Consider the following 21,509-nt stretch of genomic DNA (forward strand, 5'->3'; position numbering starts at 1 on the left):
GGAGGTTCCACTAACTTAGAAGCCCGAGGCACCATCCAAGCATGGCGCAACCTTCTCTTGTTCGGCAATGTCTGTCTTGCAGTTCCTGAAAGACGAGGCAAACTGCTAACCACGTCAGTTATCAAGGCAGTGCGCAACTACCCAAGAACGGATAACTGTGTCCCCCTGCCCCATCATCGCAGGAATCAAAGAGGCAGACCCAAGAAAAGTCCTACTGAGAACGAGAAAATTTGCGCACAGGTTAGCAAAAAAATTGAGGAAGGTAACACAGTGGGAGCAATAAGAATAATTACAAGTGACGACACTGTAGCCCCCAAGGATGAGACCACGGCCCAAGCACTAAGAGACAAGCATCCAACCAGGGACACCACAGCCATCAACGACAACCCTGAGGAAGACCCTATCACTGAACAATTAATTTTGCCAGAATCGGAAGTCTATAAGGCGATCGTGTCATTTCCAGCAGGATCTGCAGGAGGTTACACTGGAATTCGACCTCAGCACCTCAAAGAGATGGTAAATCCAGTACTCGGTGAATCTGCATCAATTCTTCTCACCGAGTTAACAACTTTCGTCAACAATTGCCTGGCTGGGCGAATCCCAGAAGAAATTAAACCTTTCTTTTTTGGAGCCTCACTATGTGCTTTGAAGAAGAGGGATGGGGGAATCAGACCCATTGCAGTTGGAAACACTCTCCGCCGTCTCGTTGCCAAAGCAGCAGTGAGAAACATTCGCCTAGAAGCTGCCACTTTACTCCAGCCACACCAACTGGGCTTTGGGGTCTCTCAAGGCAGTGAAGCTGCAGCTCATGCGGCAAGGGCCTACATCAGGGACCTACCAGAAGACAAGGCCATAGTCAAACTTGATTTTAGAAATGCCTTTAATATGGTGAGGAGAGATGCTGTTTTGCCAGCTGTTCGGGTTCGGTTCCCCAGTCTCTTTCCCTTCATTTCAGCCGGCTACAGCAAACCCTCAATTCTTTTGTTTGGAGAACATGAAATTCAATCATCAGAGGGTGTTCAGCAGGGTGACCCACTTGCTCCACTTCTCTTCTGCTTGGCAGTAAGAGAACTAACTTCCAGCCTACGCAGTGAGCTCAATATCTGGTACCTGGATGACGGCACTCTGGCAGGTACTGAAGAGTCCCTCGTGGGGGACCTACAACTGGTGAAAACACAGGGAGAAGACTTGGGACTCATCCTCAATCCCTCTAAGTGTGAAATCATCACAGCGAACCAGGAAATAATCAATGCTGTTCGAAGAATCCTCCCGGAAATCTCAACTACAACTCCGTCCAACAGTACCCTCTTGGGGGCACCGCTGGGTCACCAGGCCATCGATACTGTCCTCAGGGACAAATTGAATGACCTTATGAGAATGGAGGAGAGAATAAGCGATCTTGATGCCCATGATGCTCTGTATCTCCTCACAAGGTGTCTTACTATGCCAAGACTCACTTACTTCTTGAGGTGTGCACCCTCTTTTGACAACCCAACACTTGATGAATATGATGCACACCTGAGATCAACTTTTAAGAAGGCACTGAACCTGTCACTAGAGGATGAGCAATGGGATCAGGCAACCCTCCCAGTGCGACTGGGAGGTATAGGGGTGCGTAAAGCAACGCATGTTGCTTTACCTGCTTTTCTGTCTTCGTGTTTGGCTTCCAGTGCATTAGTCAAGAAGATAGTGCCCGAACGCTTGAGAGACTTGGTAGGAGCTCAAGACCCCAGGTTTACTGAAGCAGCAATTCGGTGGGACACCCTTACAGACTCCTCCAGTAGACCAGCTCCTCCCAAACAGCACAAACAGTCCCACTGGGACAAACCGATCATGGAAAAAATCGCCAACACAATGCTCTCCAATGCTTCAGGAAAGAACAAAGCTCGTCTCCTGGCAGTGAAGGCACCACACTCAGGAGATTTCCTGTTAGCTGTTCCCAATTCCTCCCTGGGCACCCGTCTCGACCCACAGGCCATTCGGATTGGTGTTGCTCTTCGCCTAGCCGCCCCCATCCTCACCGAACATAGGTGTATTTGCGGCAGGGCGACAGCTGATCAATTCGGACTCCATGGTCTCGTGTGCCACACAGCAGAAGGGAAGTATGCCAGACATGAGGAGATCAATGACATAATAAAGAGAAGCCTCGCCACAGCCCGTTGCCCAGCTCAACGGGAACCCCAAGTACAGAGGTCTGATGGAAGTCAAAAGCGTCCTGATGGAGCCACTATGCTACCCTGGAAGGATGGAAAGCAGATTGCCTGGGACTACACCTGTGCTGCCACATTGGCAGACACCTACTTGCCATACTCTGTAGTGGAAGGGGGTGGAGCTGCCAGCCACAGGGAGACCCAGAAGATCCGAAAATATGAAGACCTTCCCCCTTGCTATAACTTCATTCCAATAGGGTCGGAGACCCTTGGAGCATGGGGCAAGTGTGCTCTAAAGTTCCTCAAAGAGCTGGGTGAAAAGCTCATCATAGAAACCAAGGACCACAGGGCGACCAGCTTCCTCTTTCAGAGACTCAGTGTTGCGATCCAGAGAGGAAATGCCTGCAGCATTCTGGGCACGCGGCCCACCGCAGGGGAGCTGGACGAAGTATTCGAGATGTAGCTCTGAGTTACCTATGTTGTTTTACTTTGTATCATATTTTTGTGAATGTTTTGTCAATGTATTTTGTCTTTAAATAAAATATATATACATAATATAGGGGGTGGTAGGAGAAAATTCTCAAACAGCTTCAGGGAGAATCTTGAGTTTTCCCAGAAGCAAGTTTATTCTTTTCTCTGAGGATGAGGGTCCCCATAACAGTTCTAGAGGTGGTACCTCCCTATATATATATATACATATATATATATATATATATATATATATATAATATATATATATATATATATATATATATATATTGTAAACAAGTAGTCTGTGCTATATAAATAATATATTATACCTATCTAATAAATTGACAGATATCACTCTCATATTAATGTGGCCACACACAAATGTGACAGATCAGAGTTTCCTGTGGTAAAAATTGCGAGGAACACCAATTTATTTCGGGTCATGCCATGTCTCCAAATTTTTATGTCAAATAATTGATGGCATTTGTGATGTGTCAAGTTCGGGTGTTAGGTTCAGGTGGTGGTGGGGGTAGGGGGTAGTGTGGTTGATGGTAGTGGTGGTGTGGTATTGCTGTGGGTGGTGGGGAAGGTGTGTGTACGTTGTTTTATTAGTGTCTAAGGGGAAGGGGTGATAGTATGGCCTGGAGTGCTAGAACCTCGGGTAGATTGTGAAACCCGGAAATGGTGATAACGGAGCCTAGGAGGGGTTGGAGCCTGGATAGTGGTAGTGGAGCTTGGATGGCGGTGGTTGTTGTGGAGCCTGGATAATGGTGGTGGTGGTGGTTGTGGTAGTGCAGCCCATGAGTTTCAGCAGCAACCTTTAGACTAACGCATAAAACACGTTAAAAAGATTTCCCCGTGTTGGAAAGTTCACCTCCTAACTGATTCTCTTAAGCCCAACTTTTCCAATAGGATGTGCTGGGAGCTCATTAATCAGCGTGTTGGGTGGAGGGCCATCCCTCCCTCCCTCTCCCTCCCTCCACTTCCCTGGATCCACCCACTCTTCCTCCACTACGCTCCACCCATCGTTCCTTCACTCAACCAATCCTCTCTTACAATCGCCCTCCACCTTCTAACCCTCTCTGGTGATCCTCACTATCCTCATTCTACTAGTGCTTGAGGGTTCCTCCGAGGCTTCATTAGTGGTGCAACTTGGTGGGTGGCAGCTTGAGCGAGGACGTGGAGGACTGGGCCATTAATCAGGGCCCTGGGAGAAGGGTGGACCTGTCAATCCTGTGGGGGACATGCTATCTATCACTGGCCCTCCCACACACTCACCCGTCCCTCCCATTACACCCACTCACGACCCCAGTGTGTGAATGGTAGAAAGTGATGAAAGCAGGCTTACATGCCACACTGGAAAAGGATTATAATAAAGGGAGGTAAAAAAAGATTGTCACACAGCAGTGGCAGTCTCAAGACAGAGGCAAAACGTGTAGAGCTTTATCAAGTCATGATAAAGCTACACAATGGTAAAAGTTGTCACAATTAAAGCTTGCTTTGCAACTTATGTCTTCATACTTATCAACAATGTGGCATACCATCCAGCATTGTAAGCTATAATCAAGGAAATAGAGCAGGCATTATTGAAGCCATACTCGGATTTAAACTTAACAGGAGCAAGAGTGTTTAAGAACAGCAAAAATTATAAGCATCGCTTCCGCAGTTAAATTTAAACTTTTCGTTAGTGGTCCAAGTCGGACCGAAACGTCGTCGTAAGCTCCTCTCTTGTATTTGCGGGTTATTTGTGTAGGGATATAGGGTTATCAGATCAGTATGACAAGTCACCCTACCAAGAGGTTCCTGGGGCCCCATCTCTCTCATTTGTGTAGTCTGATAAGGTTATTCTTGGATCTTTTGTACATCGACCTTCCTCAGCTCTCCATGTTGGTCCCTCAGACCTTGGCCTTCCTCAGCTTTTTACCACATATTCACCCTTCTGCCTCCTGTCTCTGTTCCCTCTTCCTTGTGACCGAAGCAACGATGGCCGAGCCTGTGAAATTTTCTCCTCAGAGCTAGTCTAAAGAAACAAGTTTCTTTAGAACAATATCACTATCACTCGACTGTTTTCTAAGAGTTTCCCAGGCCATAGAAAAGTATCAGGTGTTCATGGAGAGCGCTCATCTGAATAACATACTTCCGTAAGAGGTGGAACAAAAGTATTAAAACAAAGTTAAAATGGCTCCCTTCTCAGCTATTATGGTGATGGATATAGATGCTATCGGGTCATGGTGCGAGGCTTGACTAAGAGACTCGTGTGGGTCTGGTGGTGTGTACTGGGGTTGAGACAGCACATCCCGCCTCTTGGTTTGACGCAGCTACCTGATTTTGACCTCCCGGACTCTCTCATACCTACTCTTCAAGCTGTGAACGGAGAGTGCTTCCACTAGTTAATGTAGATCATTCCACCTTTCAACCACCCTGAGACAAAAAGAAATACTCTGATATCCCAATGGCTCATATTTTGAGTTTGCAACAGTGAATACTGGAGTCAGATTCACGTTCTTGTTTTTTTACTTCCTCTTTTGCAACTGATTCCTCAGCTTCATGTCTGCCGTAGGGTCATCTGCATCCCGTCCGTCTCCCGTACACTTAACTGATTAAAAAATCTGTATTTTCAATCGTCTTCGGAGCCAGAACGCATTTTCCCCAACAGATAAATTCCAGGAGAAAACTCCCACTTTCTCTGTCCTGCAACAAGCTCGGTCAATTTAACCCGGCCCACGGGAAGGGACCCAATCAAATTTATGCCACTAAAAGTTTTCCCTGTATTGCAAGATACGAAAACGGAAATTAGAAATCTGGCTAGCCTCGCTGCTTGGAAGAATGCAATAGTGTTGTTGGGTTGCCTCATCCAGGGATCTGCCTTTTGAGTTGGTCCTCAGCTGAGCGGGCCCGCTATCCCTTTCTTTGATAAGCTTCCTGAGCAAGACGCAGTGAGGGAGGAAGAGGAGGGGGATCACCCCGCCAGTCTCCCACACCAGCAATGTATAAAATATATTTATTTTGTGAAGCAACTTTACGTATTGCAGAACAAGCTTTCATTAGGACAACGCTTCACTTTACGTAGGGTTTTATGAAATCGTACAAAAGGTACAAAATGAGCGCATACACACACACACACCTAGGAGGTAAAGCGAGTGAATTCAATGATGTGATGAATCGTAGAGTTATGTAGAAGGTAGATTGATCAGTTACGTAGCTAAATGTAATTCGGTAGCTAAACCGAAAATAAAGTATCCATATATCTCATAAGCTCAGTCCCCTCTACCTCATGCACGTACAACAAATATCGTAGAGTGATCATAAAATCAAATGCCTCAAATATAAAAATATGTAGGAATGTGCGTGCGCATGTATGTATGCATGCTTACGTATATATTCTTTTTGTATCCATATCCATGTACATTGATACTTGCACTTGTGTATGTTCTCACCGAGGAAAATGATGAGAACTTTCAAAACAAAGGATGTCATGCCAGTGATAATGTACTGCTGTACATTAACAGCCCCATTTAAGGCAAGAGAAATTGCAGATCTAGAGAATGTACAGAGAACGTTCATTGTGCGTATTAGTTCAGACACTCACCTTAATTTCTGGGAACGTTTGAAGTCCCTTGACCTGTACTCCCTGGAATGCAGACAAAAAAGATACATCATAATCTACACCTGGAAAATCCTAGAGACTGGTTCCAAATCTGCACACAGAAATCACTCCTACAAAAGCAAAAGGCTTGGCAGATGGTGCAACATACCCCCAATGAAAAGTAGAGGTGCCATTAGTACACTAAGAGAACACAATAAGTGTCCGAGTCCTAAGACTGTTCAACAGCCTCCCATCATACATAAGGGGAATTACCAAGAGATCCCTGGCTGTCTTCAAGAGGGAACTGGATAGATACCTAAAGTCAGTGCCCGATCAGCCGGGCTGTGGTTCATACGTTGGATTGCGTGTGGCCAGCAGTAACAGCCTCGTTGATCAGGCCCTGATTCGCCAAGAGGTCTGAGCGAGGACTGGGCTGCGGGGGCATTGACTTCCAGAACCTCTAAGTAGATTCCAGGTAGACCGAGTTGTATTTGCACGGGTTGAGACCCAGCTTCTGGCCCCACAGACCAGTTTGATCGGCATCACTGACTTCTAGACTCTTAAAACTGAATGTTGAGTTTACCTCCATCATTGCCTCATCCAAGTCATTCTACTTTTCAACCATTCTGAGACTAAAGGATTTTGTATATTGTAACCATCTCGAGATCCCTTATGTGACTACGTGTGTGTGTGTGTGTGTGTGTGTGTGTGTGTGTGTGCGCGCGCATGCGCGAGTGCATGTGCGCACGTGCGTATGTATGTATGTATGTATGCATGCATGCGTCTTTGTGTGTATATGGTTCAAGGGCGGTGCCAGAATTTCTGTATTTTTTTAGTGGCTGTCTGGTTGAAAGGAGGCTAGGAGACTTGTTTTGAAATAGCGATACTATTTTTTTTTTTGGGGCTTGAGGGAGTTTCGGGGGGATGAAACCCCCGAGCCTGAGTTTGGTGCTGCCGCCAGTGTGGTCGTGTGTATATACTCACTTGTATGTCGTGTGTGCTTATGTATTCATGTATCGATGTATGTATACAGTATATGTTCGTATACCTTTGAAGAGTTTCGAGAGCTTCTCTACTCTGAACCCGGCCATGGGCCAGGCTCGTCTGGTGCTTGCCTGGTCAACCAGGCGCTCCCCCACATATCCATCACAACCTGGTTGATCTGGCGCCTGGTGAAGATACTTGTCCATTATTATTATTATAATAAAAAAAGAAGCGCTAAGCCACAAGGACTATACAGCGCTGCAGGGCAGGAAGGAAGCGAGGGCATCAGGTGGCAAAAGGGAGATGGATGAGTAATAGGTTACGGATAACAGCCGGGTAGTGGATGGTGAAAGGGTAAAGGGCAGCAAGAGACTGAACTAGAAAGGGCTGAGGGGAGTGCGAAAAGTATCATCAGAGTTTGTGGAGTAAATCAGTCGTTGTCAAGAAGTCAATGAGAGAGTCAGGATTAAAGGAGGGTCCATCAGCAAGAAGGGAAGGTAAAGAGAGAGTAGTAGAATGAAGACGACGGAGGTAAATTCTGCGTGCTCGTTGATAGAGAGGGCAGTCTAACAGAATGTGGCTAATCGATACTGGAACTTGACACTGCTAACAGAGAGGAACAGGGTGCCTCTCCATGAGATACCCATGAGTAAGACGAGTGTGGCCAATGCGAAGGCGGGAGTGGTCTCCCAACCTCAGCACTGATGACAAGAAGATGGCCAGTAACCTATGCACGGTTTAATAGAATGAAGTTTGTTACCGAGCAGAGTTGACCAACGTTGTTGCCAACGGGTGCGAAGGTGGGTAGCTATTGCAGCAAAATAGTCCAGAAATGGAACATCTCGATAGGAAATTGGTAGGTCATGTACTGCTGACCGCGCAGCAGTGTCTGCCTGTTCATTGCCCTGTACGTCGACATGACCAGGGACCCAACAAAAAAACAATATCTTTATGTTTGGTAGAGATATGGCGTAGCCAAAGTTCGATACGGAGAACTAGGGGATGAGATGTATCAAATTTTCGTATAGCCTGTAGAGCACTAAAGGAGTCTGAGACTACTACAAATGATGACACAGGCATAGATGCGATACGAATAAGTGCTGCAAGAATGGCATACAGTTCAGCAGTAAAAATGCTAGCTGAAGATAGTAAATGCCCCCGCACGACGCTGTCCGGAAACACTGCTGCGAATCCGACGCCGTCTGAAGACTTAGAGCCATCTGTGTACACAGCGGTGGCAGGAGAATGGGAGTGGAAGTGATCAAGAAAAAGAGAGCGCGGGAAGCCACCGTAGGCAGTTGAGCTTTCGAGCAAGGGAGTGAGAAAGAGCAGACCCGAACAGCTGGAACTTCCCAGGGGGGTAGGGAAAAGTGAGATGCTACATGAACATATAAAGGTGGTAACTGAAGTGAAGACAAAAGTGAATGTAGGCGAAGAGAAAAGGGACGGAGCAAACAGGGGCGGCGAACGAATAAAGAATGTCTACTAATATCGGTGACCATTCTATAAATGGAAGGATTGTGTAGATCGTGAGAGCGTACATAGTAGCGAAGGCAATGGGCATCACGGCGATCAGACAAGGATGGAACATTCGCTTCTGTATAGAGGCTCTCAACAGGGGTAGAGCGAAAAGCACCAAGGCACAAACGTAATCCTTGGTGATGGATAGAGTTAAGGCTAGAGAGAGTAGCAGGAGAGGCCGCGGAATAAATCTGGTCACCATAATCGAGTTTCGATAAAACGAGGGCTGAATGTAGGCGAAGCAGAGTTCGACGATCAGCTCCCCAAGAAAGATGAGCAAGGGTTTTAAGAAGGTTTAGCCGGCTGTGACAAGTTGCCTTCAGAGAGGTAATGTGAGGTTTCCAGGATAACCTACAGTCAAAGAGAAGGCCTAGAAACCTGACTGTATCACGTTCGGGGATACGGGAGCCATAGAGATACAAAGGACGATCGGAGATAACAGAGCGTCTAGTGAAAGTAATTTGGTGAGTTTTGGTACTTGAAAATTTAAACCCATGCGTGGTGGCCCAAGTGGAAACACGGTCGACCGCATGCTGGAGAGAAACTGCAATAAGATGACAGTCAGTGCCTGCACAAGCAATAGCGAAGTCATCAACATAGAGTGATGACCAAATATTGGGTGGAAGAACAGAGGCCAAATCATTTATAGCAAGGAGAAAAAGTGTTGTGCTTAGAACACATCCCTGAGGGACACCTTCAGCTTGGACGAAGTCCGGGGAAAGAACATTATTGACTCGAACACGGAAATGTTTGTCAGTTAAAAAGTTCTTAAGGAAGGATGGTAGATTGCCTCGGAGGCCTAAGGAATGGGCCTGGGCCAAAATATTATACCTCCAAGTTGTGTCATATGCCTTCTCAAGGTCAAAAAATATGGCAATAACCGAGTGATTATTCGCAAAGGCATTACGAACATACGTATCCAAGCGTAGTAAGGGGTCTATGGTAGAACGACCCTTACGAAAGCCATATTGACTAGCGGAGAGACTGTTGTGTGTCTCTAAATACCACATTAAACGTCGATTTACGAGACGTTCCATCACTTTGCAAACTGCACTAGTAAGAGCTATGGGACGATAGTGGGAGGCATCATGTCCTGTAGTACCCGGTTTGCGGAAAGGGAGAACAATGGCAGATTTCCACAGCTGGGGAAGAACTCCTTGTGCCCAAATAAGATTGAAGAGGTGTAAGAGGACTACAAGGGCTGACCGATGTAAATGTTGTAACATACGAATATGAATGTCGTCAGCCCCAGCTGCCGATGATCGGCAAGCTGAGAGCGTTGCCTCCAATTCTTGAAGTGTAAAAGGCACATTATACTGTTCTTCTCTGAGAGAAGAAAAGTCCAAGGGTACTAACTCTCTTGCAGACTTTGAGGAAAGAAACGAGGGGCATAGATGGAGCCCTCGGGAAATATGGACCAGATGTGTGCCAACTTCAATGGCAACGTCGAGAGGGTTTGCTACATCAACACCAGCGACCCGTAGAACAGGAGCCGGGTCAGGAGAGTATTTACCACTCAATTTCCTCACTTTTTTCCAGACTGCACTCATAGAAGAAGCAGAGGTGATGGTGGAAACAGTCTCGCCAACAAGTGCGTTTAGCTTCACGGATGACACGGCGAGCGATCGCACGCTTCTGCTTAAAATCAAGAAGTCTCTCAGCGGTTCTATTGTACAGGTACCTGCCCCATGCAGCACGTTTCAAACGTACTGCACGAGCACAAGCAGGAGACCACCAAGGCACGCACTTTTGAGAATGCCTGCCTGAGGTTTGGGGTTAGAATGAGAAGCTGCGGTATAAACTGACGTCGAGAAGATGTGTAGGAGCTCATCAATGGAGGATGAAGAAGGAACCTCACTAAAAGCAGTGAGGTGTGAGTAAAGATCCCAATTTGCCCGATCAAATTGCCAGCGAGGGCTACGGAAAGGTGGTGAATAGGAAGGAGAAGTAAGAATGATCGGAAAATGATCACTGTCATGTAAGTCCGGTAGAACAGACCAGGTGAAGTCTAGTGCAGTGGAGGAAGAGCAGACTGATAGATCGATGCAAGAGAGAGTACGAGTACGAGGATCAAAATGGGTGGGAGTACCCGTATTTAAAACATGGAGGGGGCAAGAGGCGAGAAAAGCCTCCAACTGGATGCCACGTGAGTCACAATGAGACCCCCCCCCAGAGGAAATGGTGGGCATTAAAATCACCAAGTAACAGAAGTGGTGGTGGTAAGGATGAAACAAGAAAGGCAAAGTCTGGGATAGAAAATGCTTGAGAAGGAGAGAGATATAAAGAACATATTGTAAACCACTTATTCAAGTGGATACGGGCTGCAGTGTAATGCAGCGAGGTATGGACAAATAGTTGACAGTACAGAGTATCATTGCGTAGAAGAATGGCACTTTCATTAAAGGTCCCATCTGAGAAAGGATCCGAAGAATACAATAAATTATAGCCTGAGATAGGTTGGAAGACAGCCGAGTGTAATTTTGGTTCTTGTAAACAAGCACCAACAGGGGAAAACCTGGAAAGCAACATCTGAAGCTCACCCCGATTACCCCTGAGGCCGCGGATATTCCATTGTAAATAGGCCATGATTGGCGATGAAGAAAATACCAGGAATCTGTAGGTAAAGGCACCTACGGACTAGAGGGGTTAGAAAAGTCAACGTGTGGTGGCATTGGAAGACGTTCAAGTAGCGAAGGAACGGAGCTTTGCGAAGAATGGGGTTATGAAGATGGAGAAGAGGGAAGAGAAGGAACAGGAAGTGAATCAGTGTCCATTGAAGGTTTAGTCTCTGCAATATATTCTGAAATGGCTTCAAGTGTTTCTGAATTCAAAGATGTATGGGAGACCATATTGGAGATAGAAGGAGGAGGGTGAGTAAAGATTGGGACAGTAATGGACTGTACCAAAGTAGAGGGGGAGGGAAGAGTGTAAGGGACTGGAGATGAAGTGTGGGGGGGGACAGAAGAGGCAGAAACCTGGGAGGTGGCAGAAGAGGAAGAAACTTTGGAGGGGACGGGGGTGGAAGGCATAGTACGAGGAGGAGGGTGAATCTCCACACTTGTAATAGAGCCAGAGAGAGGGGAAGAACTAGGTACAGAGACTGGAAAGGTAAAGTGTGGAGGTGGAAGAAGGGAAGGAAGGGGCAAAGAAGATTTGAGCAATGTGGATTTTTTGGACTTCTGAGAAGTAGAGGGGCGATTGGTATTAGGTGTCGTACGAGGTCTTGTCGATACTGGGGCTTGTGAGGAAGGACGCGAAGATGCGAGAACAGACCGAGTTGTAGTCAGGACGTCAGAGCCAAGGACAGCAAAAGGATTAGATGCCGGAGTGGCTATGGGAGGGGTAACAACAGAGGAGGCTGCAGAAGATGGGACCCCAGAAGTGGGGGGATGTTTGGAAACACGAGAATAAGAAACACGGGGTAGTCTCCCTTGGAGGCGGAGATGAGTAACTGCCATAGCATAAGGGAGACCTTCTGCCTCTTTGAGGCAATGGATTTCACGTTCATTTAAGTAGACCTGGCAACGGCGGGAGTACAAAGGGTGAGCTTCATTACAATTAAGGCAAGATGGAGGTTGACTGCAAGATGTATTAGAATGGTCGTTGGCACCACAGACTGGGCATTCGGCCATAGATCTGCAATATTTCGCTGGGTGACCAAAACGCCAGCAATTTCTACATTGTTGCGGTGTAGGTATCACCTTTCGAACTTGTAACCGATGTCCCACGACATAGCCGAGAACTCCCGTCATCTGTATGTCAAAAGTTAAACGAGCCACATTGCAAGGGTAACGTCTCCGCCCCCGGGCAGGAAGGACATAAGTGTCTACTTTGAGGATTGGGAGATCCTGGAGTTCCAGCTGTTCAAAAATGTCATTGCCACATGACTGGAAATTCTGTTGGACTATGGTATGGGGCAGAATGACAGTACCACTACAAGAATTGAGAGAAAGATGTTTTTCAATAGTGATAGGAGTAGTATCGATATTTGAAAGGAGAGAAAGATCATGAGCTTGGGTAGCATTCTGGACAGTGACGATGCGCGTACCGCTCTTGAGAGCATGAAATGAAATATCTCTACCAACATGACGCAGGAGCGCTTTGCCAATACTATGGTCAGAAAGGTAGGCAGAAGAAGAAGAAGTCGGTCTTAAAGTAAAGAATTTAGTCCATTGTGTGGTCCGAAACTGAGCGTGGAGAGAGAGTGCTTGACATGTCGGTCTTTTCCAAGTAGAATGGGAAGGTAACGAAGGAGCATCATCAGGAGATTGACGTTGGCGTTTAGGAGTAGGACCGGAGTTGGTCCGGCGTGAAATGGGCGGGCGATTCGAAAATTGCCGTACCGTAGTGGGAGAAGCCGGAAGCATAGTCAAAGGAGAGCGGAGTTCAGACAAATTGAAGGAGTCAGTCGAAGCCCCGGTACCTGAAGCGGGTGAGGAAACAGCACCAGCAAGAGGTACAGGGGCATCAGGAGTGTCCGAAGAGTGGTCTAAACACAAGGCAGGGTCAGAATGGGGTGCGGTATCAAGAAGGGGCCCAGGGGTAGTGGGTTCATGGATTGGGTTCTCCATGGTTAGGTTACTCCTTTGCTTTTTTGTTTTTAAGAAAAAAAAAGAAAAGAAAAGAAAAATAAAAAAAAGAATAAAAAAAAGGGGGGAGCGGGGAGGAATAGTTCCCAGGAGGAATGAAAGGGCCGGAAATCTCCCTCCGCACCCAAGAGGACCTCAGCACCGCTAGTAGCGCAGATGCAGCATGGAACCCGTGCCATACCCTACCCTTCATGCCAGTAAACCAGCAATCCGGGATAGCAACCTCACATCTGCCAAGCTACCTCGGTGGACAAAAGAGAGGGCGGCCAGATATCCACCACAAAGCACACCTCCTTCGGCCACCACACCCGGAATCCGAAAGGTGGCTTCCAGAGATACACCCGTCGCCTGAAAGACACCCAAAGCTACTCCGGGATACCGGAGAGGGATCGGGACATCCCCAGGCAATCCAGATTCCACGGCAAACTACGCCACCGCCAAGAACCTCAACGGAATGGGATGGACCCCGGTGTCCTTTCCCCTACCTAGGAACTAGCGCGCCTGTGGGAGAAATCCCAAAGGCCAAAAAGAGGAAAGGCAAAAGGGAGGGGTGGGGAGGAGGAGGAGGAATGGAAAAAGGGGAGGATGGGATAGGGGAGGGGAGAATGGGGGGTAATTAGGTTCGGTCTGAGGAAGAAGACCGACAGGGCTAATTCCTCAGACCAAGAGCCTCTTCACCACGCCAAGGAGCCCCCCTTGAAGAGGAGATACTTGTCCAGTTTCCTCTTGAAAGCTTATACATGGACACATATGTGCATGTATACATATGTACATGTACTTACAGTATGTATACAAGTGAATGTATAAACTAATGAGATCACTAGACAACACTTGGTGGGTGATTCCCGTAGACTTAATTAATTTTAAACACTGCCTAATTTTAAAACAGTATTTGCTATAAGATTTAGATAAATAAAATAATAACTTCCAACTGGTTAGACAGAATTGCATAACAAATTACATGGTGTAGTTTTGACAAGTTTTAAAGGTTTGTTTAATTTTCCAGCTTGAAAGCCAGTTTCTTAGTGATCCAAAGAGTATATGATACTCCAACATTTTTGTCAATAAAATTAGCACATAAGAGGCGATAATTGGAGTACGCTTTATCTGGTCAACTTCAAACTTTCAACATTAAAGTACCCAACTTGGTTGGCTTTGTAGCCTTTACCTTTGATGAGTTTTGAGAATATCTATTCCCAGAGCCCGGCCATGGCCAGGCTCGTCTGGTGCTAGCCCGATCAATCAGACTGTTGCTACTGAAGGCCTGCTGCCCCACATATCCATCAGCAGCAACAGCATGGTTAACCAGGATAGCACTAAAAGAGCCTGGCCCATGGTTGGGCTCCAGGAGTAGAAAGACTCGCATGTTTCTTCCCAGCTCGGGCACATCAATGAGACTCGAGCATGGATTCAAGCTATTTCAATCTCCTCCTTTATGTTCTGACCTCTGAAGCGATTTTTATATCAATGCACCATGCAGAAACAAGCAGGTATATGCAGAGAAAGATTGCAGTCAGCAGGACTCAATCCCACTTACGTGGAGCTGCCCAGCTTTTGAGGCATTTGTGGCTGAGTGGATGAGAATGTCACTCAGGAACCTCACCTGTCCATATGTTAGTGGGATTGAGTCCTGCTAACTGCAATCTTTCTCTATATATGCCTGCTTGTTTCTGCATGTTGCAATGATATATATATATATATATATATATATATATATATATATATATATATATATATATATATATATATATATATATATATATATATATATTATGTGGATTAACGTAAAGGTTGGATGCGAGAAGTGGGTCATAATAAGCGTGTATGCACCTGGAGAAGAGAGGAATGCAGAGGAGAGAGAGAGATTTTGGGAGATGTTAAGTGAATGTATAGGAGCCTTTGAACCAAGTGAGAGAGTAATTGTGGTAGGGGACTTGAATGCTAAAGTAGGAGAAACTTTTAGAGAGGGTGTGGTAGGTAAGTTTGGGGTGCCAGGTGTAAATGATAATGGGAGCCCTTTGATTGAACTTTGTATAGAAAGGGGTTTAGTTATAGGTAATACATATTTTAAGAAAAAGAGGATAAATAAGTATACACGATATGATGTAGGGCGAAATGACAGTAGTTTGTTGGATTATGTATTGGTAGATAAAAGACTGTTGAGTAGACTTCAGGATGTACATGTTTATAGAGGGGCCACAGATATATCAGATCACTTTCTAGTTGTAGCTACACTGAGAGTAAAAGGTAGATGGGATACAAGGAGAATAGAAGCATCAGGGAAGAGAGAGGTGAAGGTTTATAAACTAAAAGAGGAGGCAGTTAGGGTAAGATATAAACAGCTATTGGAGGATAGATGGGCTAATGAGAGCATAGGCAATGGGGTCGAAGAGGTATGGGGTAGGTTTAAAAATGTAGTGTTAGAGTGTTCAGCAGAAGTTTGTGGTTACAGGAAAGTGGGTGCAGGAGGGAAGAGGAGCGATTGGTGGAATGATGATGTAAAGAGAGTAGTAAGGGAGAAAAAGTTAGCATATGAGAAGTTTTTTACAAAGTAGAAGTGATGCAAGGAGGGAAGAGTATATGGAGAAAAAGAGAGAGGTTAAGAGAGTGGTGAAGCAATGTAAAAAGAGAGCAAATGAGAGAGTGGGTGAGATGTTATCAACAAATTTTGTTGAAAATAAGAAAAAGTTTTGGAGTGAGATTAACAAGTTAAGAAAGCCTAGAGAACAAATGGATTTGTCAGTTAAAAATAGGAGAGGAGAGTTATTAAATGGAGAGTTAGAGGTATTGGGAAGATGGAAGGAATATTTTGAGGAATTGTTAAATGTTGATGAAGATAGGGAAGCTGTGATTTCGTGTATAGGGCAAGGAGGAATAACATCTTGTAGGAGTGAGGAAGAGCCAGTTGGGAGTGTGGGGGAAGTTCGTGAGGCAGTAGGTAAAATGAAAGGGGGTAAGGCAGCCGGGATTGATGGGATAAAGATAGAAATGTTAAAAGCAGGTGGGGATATAGTTTTGGAGTGGTTGGTGCAATTGTTTAATAAATGTATGGAAGAGGGTAAGGTACCTAGGGATTGGCAGAGAGCATGCATAGTTCCTTTGTATAAAGGCAAAGGGGATAAAAGAGAGTGCAAAAATTATAGGGGGATAAGTCTGTTGAGTGTACCTGGTAAAGTGTATGGTAGAGTTATAATTGAAAGAATTAAGAGTAAGACGGAGAATAGGATAGCAGATGAACAAGGAGGCTTTAGGAAAGGTAGGGGGTGTGTGGACCAGGTGTTTACAGTGAAACATATAAGTGAACAGTATTTAGATAAGGCTAAAGAGGTCTTTGTGGCATTTATGGATTTGGAAAAGGCGTATGACAGGGTGGATAGGGGGGCAATGTGGCAGATGTTGCAAGTGTATGGTGTAGGAGGTAGGTTACTGAAAGCAGTGAAGAGTTTTTACGAGGATAGTGAGGCTCAAGTTAGAGTATGTAGGAAAGAGGGAAATTTTTTCCCAGTAAAAGTAGGCCTTAGACAAGGATGTGTGATGTCACCGTGGTTGTTTAATATATTTATAGATGGGGTTGTAAGAGAAGTAAATGCGAGGGTCTTGGCAAGAGGCGTGGAGTTAAAAGATAAAGAATCACACACAAAGTGGGAGTTGTCACAGCTGCTCTTTGCTGATGACACTGTGCTCTTGGGAGATTCTGAAGAGAAGTTGCAGAGATTGGTGGATGAATTTGGTAGGGTGTGCAAAAGAAGAAAATTAAAGGTGAATACAGGAAAGAGTAAGGTTATGAGGATAACAAAAAGATTAGGTGATGAAAGATTGAATATCAGATTGGAGGGAGAGAGTATGGAGGAGGTGAACGTATTCAGATATTTGGGAGTGGACGTGTCAGCGGATGGGTGTATGAAAGATGAGGTGAATCATAGAATTGATGAGGGAAAAAGAGTGAGTGGTGCACTTAGGAGTCTGTGGAGACAAAGAACTTTGTCCTTGGAGGCAAAGAGGGGAATGTATGAGAGTATAGTTTTACCAACGCTCTTATATGGGTGTGAAGCGTGGGTGATGAATGTTGCAGCGAGGAGAAGGCTGGAGGCAGTGGAGATGTCATGTCTGAGGGCAATGTGTGGTGTGAATATAATGCAGAGAATTCGTAGTTTGGAAGTTAGGAGGAGGTGCGGGATTACCAAAACTGTTGTCCAGAGGGCTGAGGAAGGGTTGTTGAGGTGGTTCGGACATGTAGAGAGAATGGAGCGAAACAGAATGACTTCAAGAGTGTATCAGTCTGTAGTGGAAGGAAGGCGGGGTAGGGGTCGGCCTAGGAAGGGTTGGAGGGAGGGGGTAAAGGAGGTTTTGTGTGCGAGGGGCTTGGACTTCCAGCAGGCATGCGTGAGCGTGTTTGATAGGAGTGAATGGAGACAAATGGTTTTTAATACTTGACGTGCTGTTGGAGTGTGAGCAAAGTAACATTTATGAAGGGATTCAGGGAAACCGGCAGGCCGGACTTGAGTCCTGGAGATGGGAAGTACAGTGCCTGCACTCTGAAGGAGGGGTGTTAATGTTGCAGTTTAAAAACTGTATTGTAAAGCACCCTTCTGGCAAGACAGTGATGGAGTGAATGATGGTGAAAGTTTTTCTTTTTCGGGCCACCCTGCCTTGGTGGGAATCGGCCGGTGTGATAATAAATAAAATATATATATATATATATATATATATATATATAGGCCTTAGACAAGGATGTGTGATGTCACCGTGGTTGTTTAATATATTTATAGATGGGGTTGTAAGAGAAGTAAATGCGAGGGTCTTGGCAAGAGGCGTGGAGTTAAAAGATAAAGAATCACACACAAAGTGGGAGTTGTCACAGCTGCTCTTTGCTGATGACACTGTGCTCTTGGGAGATTCTGAAGAGAAGTTACAGAGATTGGTGGATGAATTTGGTAGGGTGTGCAAAAGAAGAAAATTAAAGGTGAATACAGGAAAGAGTAAGGTTATGAGGATAACAAAAAGATTAGGTGATGAAAGATTGAATATCAGATTGGAGGGAGAGAGTATGGAGGAGGTGAACGTATTCAGATATTTGGGAGTGGACGTGTCAGCGGATGGGTCTATGAAAGATGAGGTGAATCATAGAATTGATGAGGGAAAAAGAGTGAGTGGTGCACTTAGGAGTCTGTGGAGACAAAGAACTTTGTCCTTGGAGGCAAAGAGGGGAATGTATGAGAGTATAGTTTTACCAACGCTCTTATATGGGTGTGAAGCGTGGGTGATGAATGTTGCAGCGAGGAGAAGGCTGGAGGCAGTGGAGATGTCATGTCTGAGGGCAATGTGTGGTGTGAATATAATGCAGAGAATTCGTAGTTTGGAAGTTAGGAGGAGGTGCGGGATTACCAAAACTGTTGTCCAGAGGGCTGAGGAAGGGTTGTTGAGGTGGTTCGGACATGTAGAGAGAATGGAGCGAAACAGAATGACTTCAAGAGTGTATCAGTCTGTAGTGGAAGGAAGGCGGGGTAGGGGTCGGCCTAGGAAGGGTTGGAGGGAGGGGGTAAAGGAGGTTTTGTGTGCGAGGGGCTTGGACTTCCAGCAGGCATGCGTGAGCGTGTTTGATAGGAGTGAATGGAGACAAATGGTTTTTAATACTTGACGTGCTGTTGGAGTGTGAGCAAAGTAACATTTATGAAGGGATTCAGGGAAACCGGCAGGCCGGACTTGAGTCCTGGAGATGGGAAGTACAGTGCCTGCACTCTGAAGGAGGGGTGTTAATGTTGCAGTTTAGAAACTGTAGTGTAAAGCACCCTTCTGGCAAGACAGTGATGGAGTGAATGATGGTGAAAGTTTTTCTTTTTCGGGCCACCCTGCCTTGGTGGGAATCGGCCGGTGTGATAATAAAAAAAAAAAAAATAAAAAAATATATATATATATATATATATATATATATATATACACATTATGTCATGCCAGATAAGTAAAACTTGCAATTAGTAGCAATAGTAGTGTATAGTAGCACCGCTGTATCCTCAAGTCCAGTTTTCGCTGTTTCAGTTATCTGCAGTTTACCGTGGCCCAAAAATAACCCTTAATTTTGCTTAATAATGGACCCAAAGCACAAAAGTAGTGATGGTGACAGTTCTTCAAAGCCTAAGAGAAGCTGTGAAGTGTTTCCCATTAGTGAAAAAGTGCTACTTCTCCACTTATTGTGCATAATTTATGTTAAACTTTATTGTAGGTATGTAAACGAAAAACAACTTATATATAGGGTTTGCTACTATCCACAGTTTCAGGTATGTGCAGTAGACATTGAAACATATCCCCACGGATATGGGAGTCACATCTGTATATAATTGTATGATAATTCTGTATATACACAGAAGATACTGGGGTACCTGATTCCAAACCTACACTCCTATAACAAAGTACTGATGTGAGATATAGGAGAGAAAATATAAAATAAACCCAGTGAAAAGCAGCAAACACTAGTTCAGAAATATGACTTCACACATGTATACCAGTCTTCATTTATAATGGAAGTTTCAAGGACAAATATTTATAATGGAAGTTTCAAGGACAAATATTTATAATGGAAGTTTCAAAGACAAATATTACAAATGTACAAGTGAAAATGGTTGAACATACATCAGAACTGCCTTGTGTAAGTCAATTGGCCTTCTGGAGTTACCTTTATATTCTTTATTTTTTTACCTGGGAAGAATTTTTTCCCTTGGGTGACATGTAGGGAATACCGTACTTTGAAATTTAAATTTAACATGTACATGTATTGTAAGGAATAGGGTACTCTGTTTTTATTGTTTTATTATATCATGGCTACTTAAGTGTTGTTTGTGGAGTTACCTAACTATTGGTGTGGTGGTTTCAGATGTGAGGAGCACGGGCAGTGTAAGAATGGCACTTGCATCTGCATGACGGGTTGGAACGGCCGCCACTGTACTCTGGCTGGCTGCCCCAGTGACTGCTCCGGCAATGGAGCCTGTGTTATGGAGAAGGAGGAGTGGATGTGTCGTTGTCAGAATGACTGGGAAGGTTATGACTGCTCTGTGAAGCTAGAAACAGACTGTGACGATAACAAGGATAATGATGGAGGTAAGTGACCCATGTCAGAGAAGTTTGTATACACCTTGCTGAAAGATAACATTTTAATTAACGAAGACTTTACTTCAGTATCACATTGCCTATTCAGTTATCATAGTGAAACAAAGCCTTTATTAATAATGTATTTACTGTCATACTCTACTTTCACACTGTGAAATTATCAAGAATATTGAATACAGCCTATTGAAAGTAGACCAAAAGTACTGTTGTATAAAGTAAATAACATTGCAGTACTACATTCCGATGCCCAGATTACTTCAGGAAAGGATGCACAGTTATTTTTTCTGTAATACTGTATATCTTCTCTCCCTCATTTAAAACTGATTTCTTGCCATAATACTAAACACATATGAGAGACAAGTTGCTAAACACACAAAGAAGTGGAGGAGTAAAATGCAACATACTTTTCCCAGGAGCTCCTCCTTCACATCTTTGTGACATGGCAAGATGTTGTAGGATGCCTGTATAGCAAATTACTGTACATGTGTGTGTATGTCCAGATGGGCTGGTAGATTGTGCTGATGCCGAGTGCTGTTCGACAACCCCCTGCCACCAGTCCACACTGTGCCTCACTTCTGTTGACCCCATCGACATCCTCCTGAGGAAGCAGCCACCTGCTGTCACCGCCTCCTTCTTCCAGCGGATGCGCTTCATTGTGGAGGAGGGCTCTGTCCAGAATTATGCCGAGGGCTCCGCCTTTAATGCTAGGTTGGTGTGGTCATTTATGCTGGTGGTGGTGTAGTGGTAGGTGTGAGTGGTGGGCAGGGATGTGCTGTAACTAATGGTGGTACTGTAACAGGTACTGGTGACAGTGCCTTAAGATGCAGTATATGGCAGAGGTATTATTACAAGTGTGGTAGCAGTAGTACTGATTGTGATAGTATAGTCAGAAGTGGTGGGTGTGGAGTAAATTTGGAGGCGAGTGTTGTGAACTCAGTGGTACGTGGGTATACCATATAGTAGAAAGTATGGGGAGGGGGGAGGTGGTATTATTTATGCACAATTATAGCAATTTATGTGGCGTGATGCTGATTTTGAGGTCCTTTTCCATATCTGTTACTAGCAGGTTCAATCCTTTTGACCCTAGACTGTTCAGATTGAACTCCA

General features: G+C 45.0%; 1 protein-coding gene across 1 annotated transcript in view; it reads left to right on the top strand.

Moving 5' to 3' along the window:
• LOC128706358 (teneurin-m-like) overlaps window positions 1-21,416 on the top strand; it is a 48,971-nt gene extending 27,555 nt beyond the window's left edge. The window contains exons 5-6 of the mRNA XM_070081256.1: window positions 20,170-20,393; window positions 20,903-21,416. Of these exons, the coding sequence (XP_069937357.1) occupies window positions 20,170-20,393; window positions 20,903-21,144 (466 nt within the window). The 3' untranslated portion in view covers window positions 21,145-21,416. The remainder of the gene's footprint in view (window positions 1-20,169; window positions 20,394-20,902) is intronic.
• Window positions 21,417-21,509: the final 93 nt, after the last annotated feature.

This window comes from Cherax quadricarinatus, unplaced genomic scaffold (genome assembly GCF_038502225.1).
Source record: "Cherax quadricarinatus isolate ZL_2023a unplaced genomic scaffold, ASM3850222v1 Contig2086, whole genome shotgun sequence".
Classification (NCBI taxonomy): Eukaryota; Metazoa; Arthropoda; class Malacostraca; order Decapoda; family Parastacidae; genus Cherax; species Cherax quadricarinatus.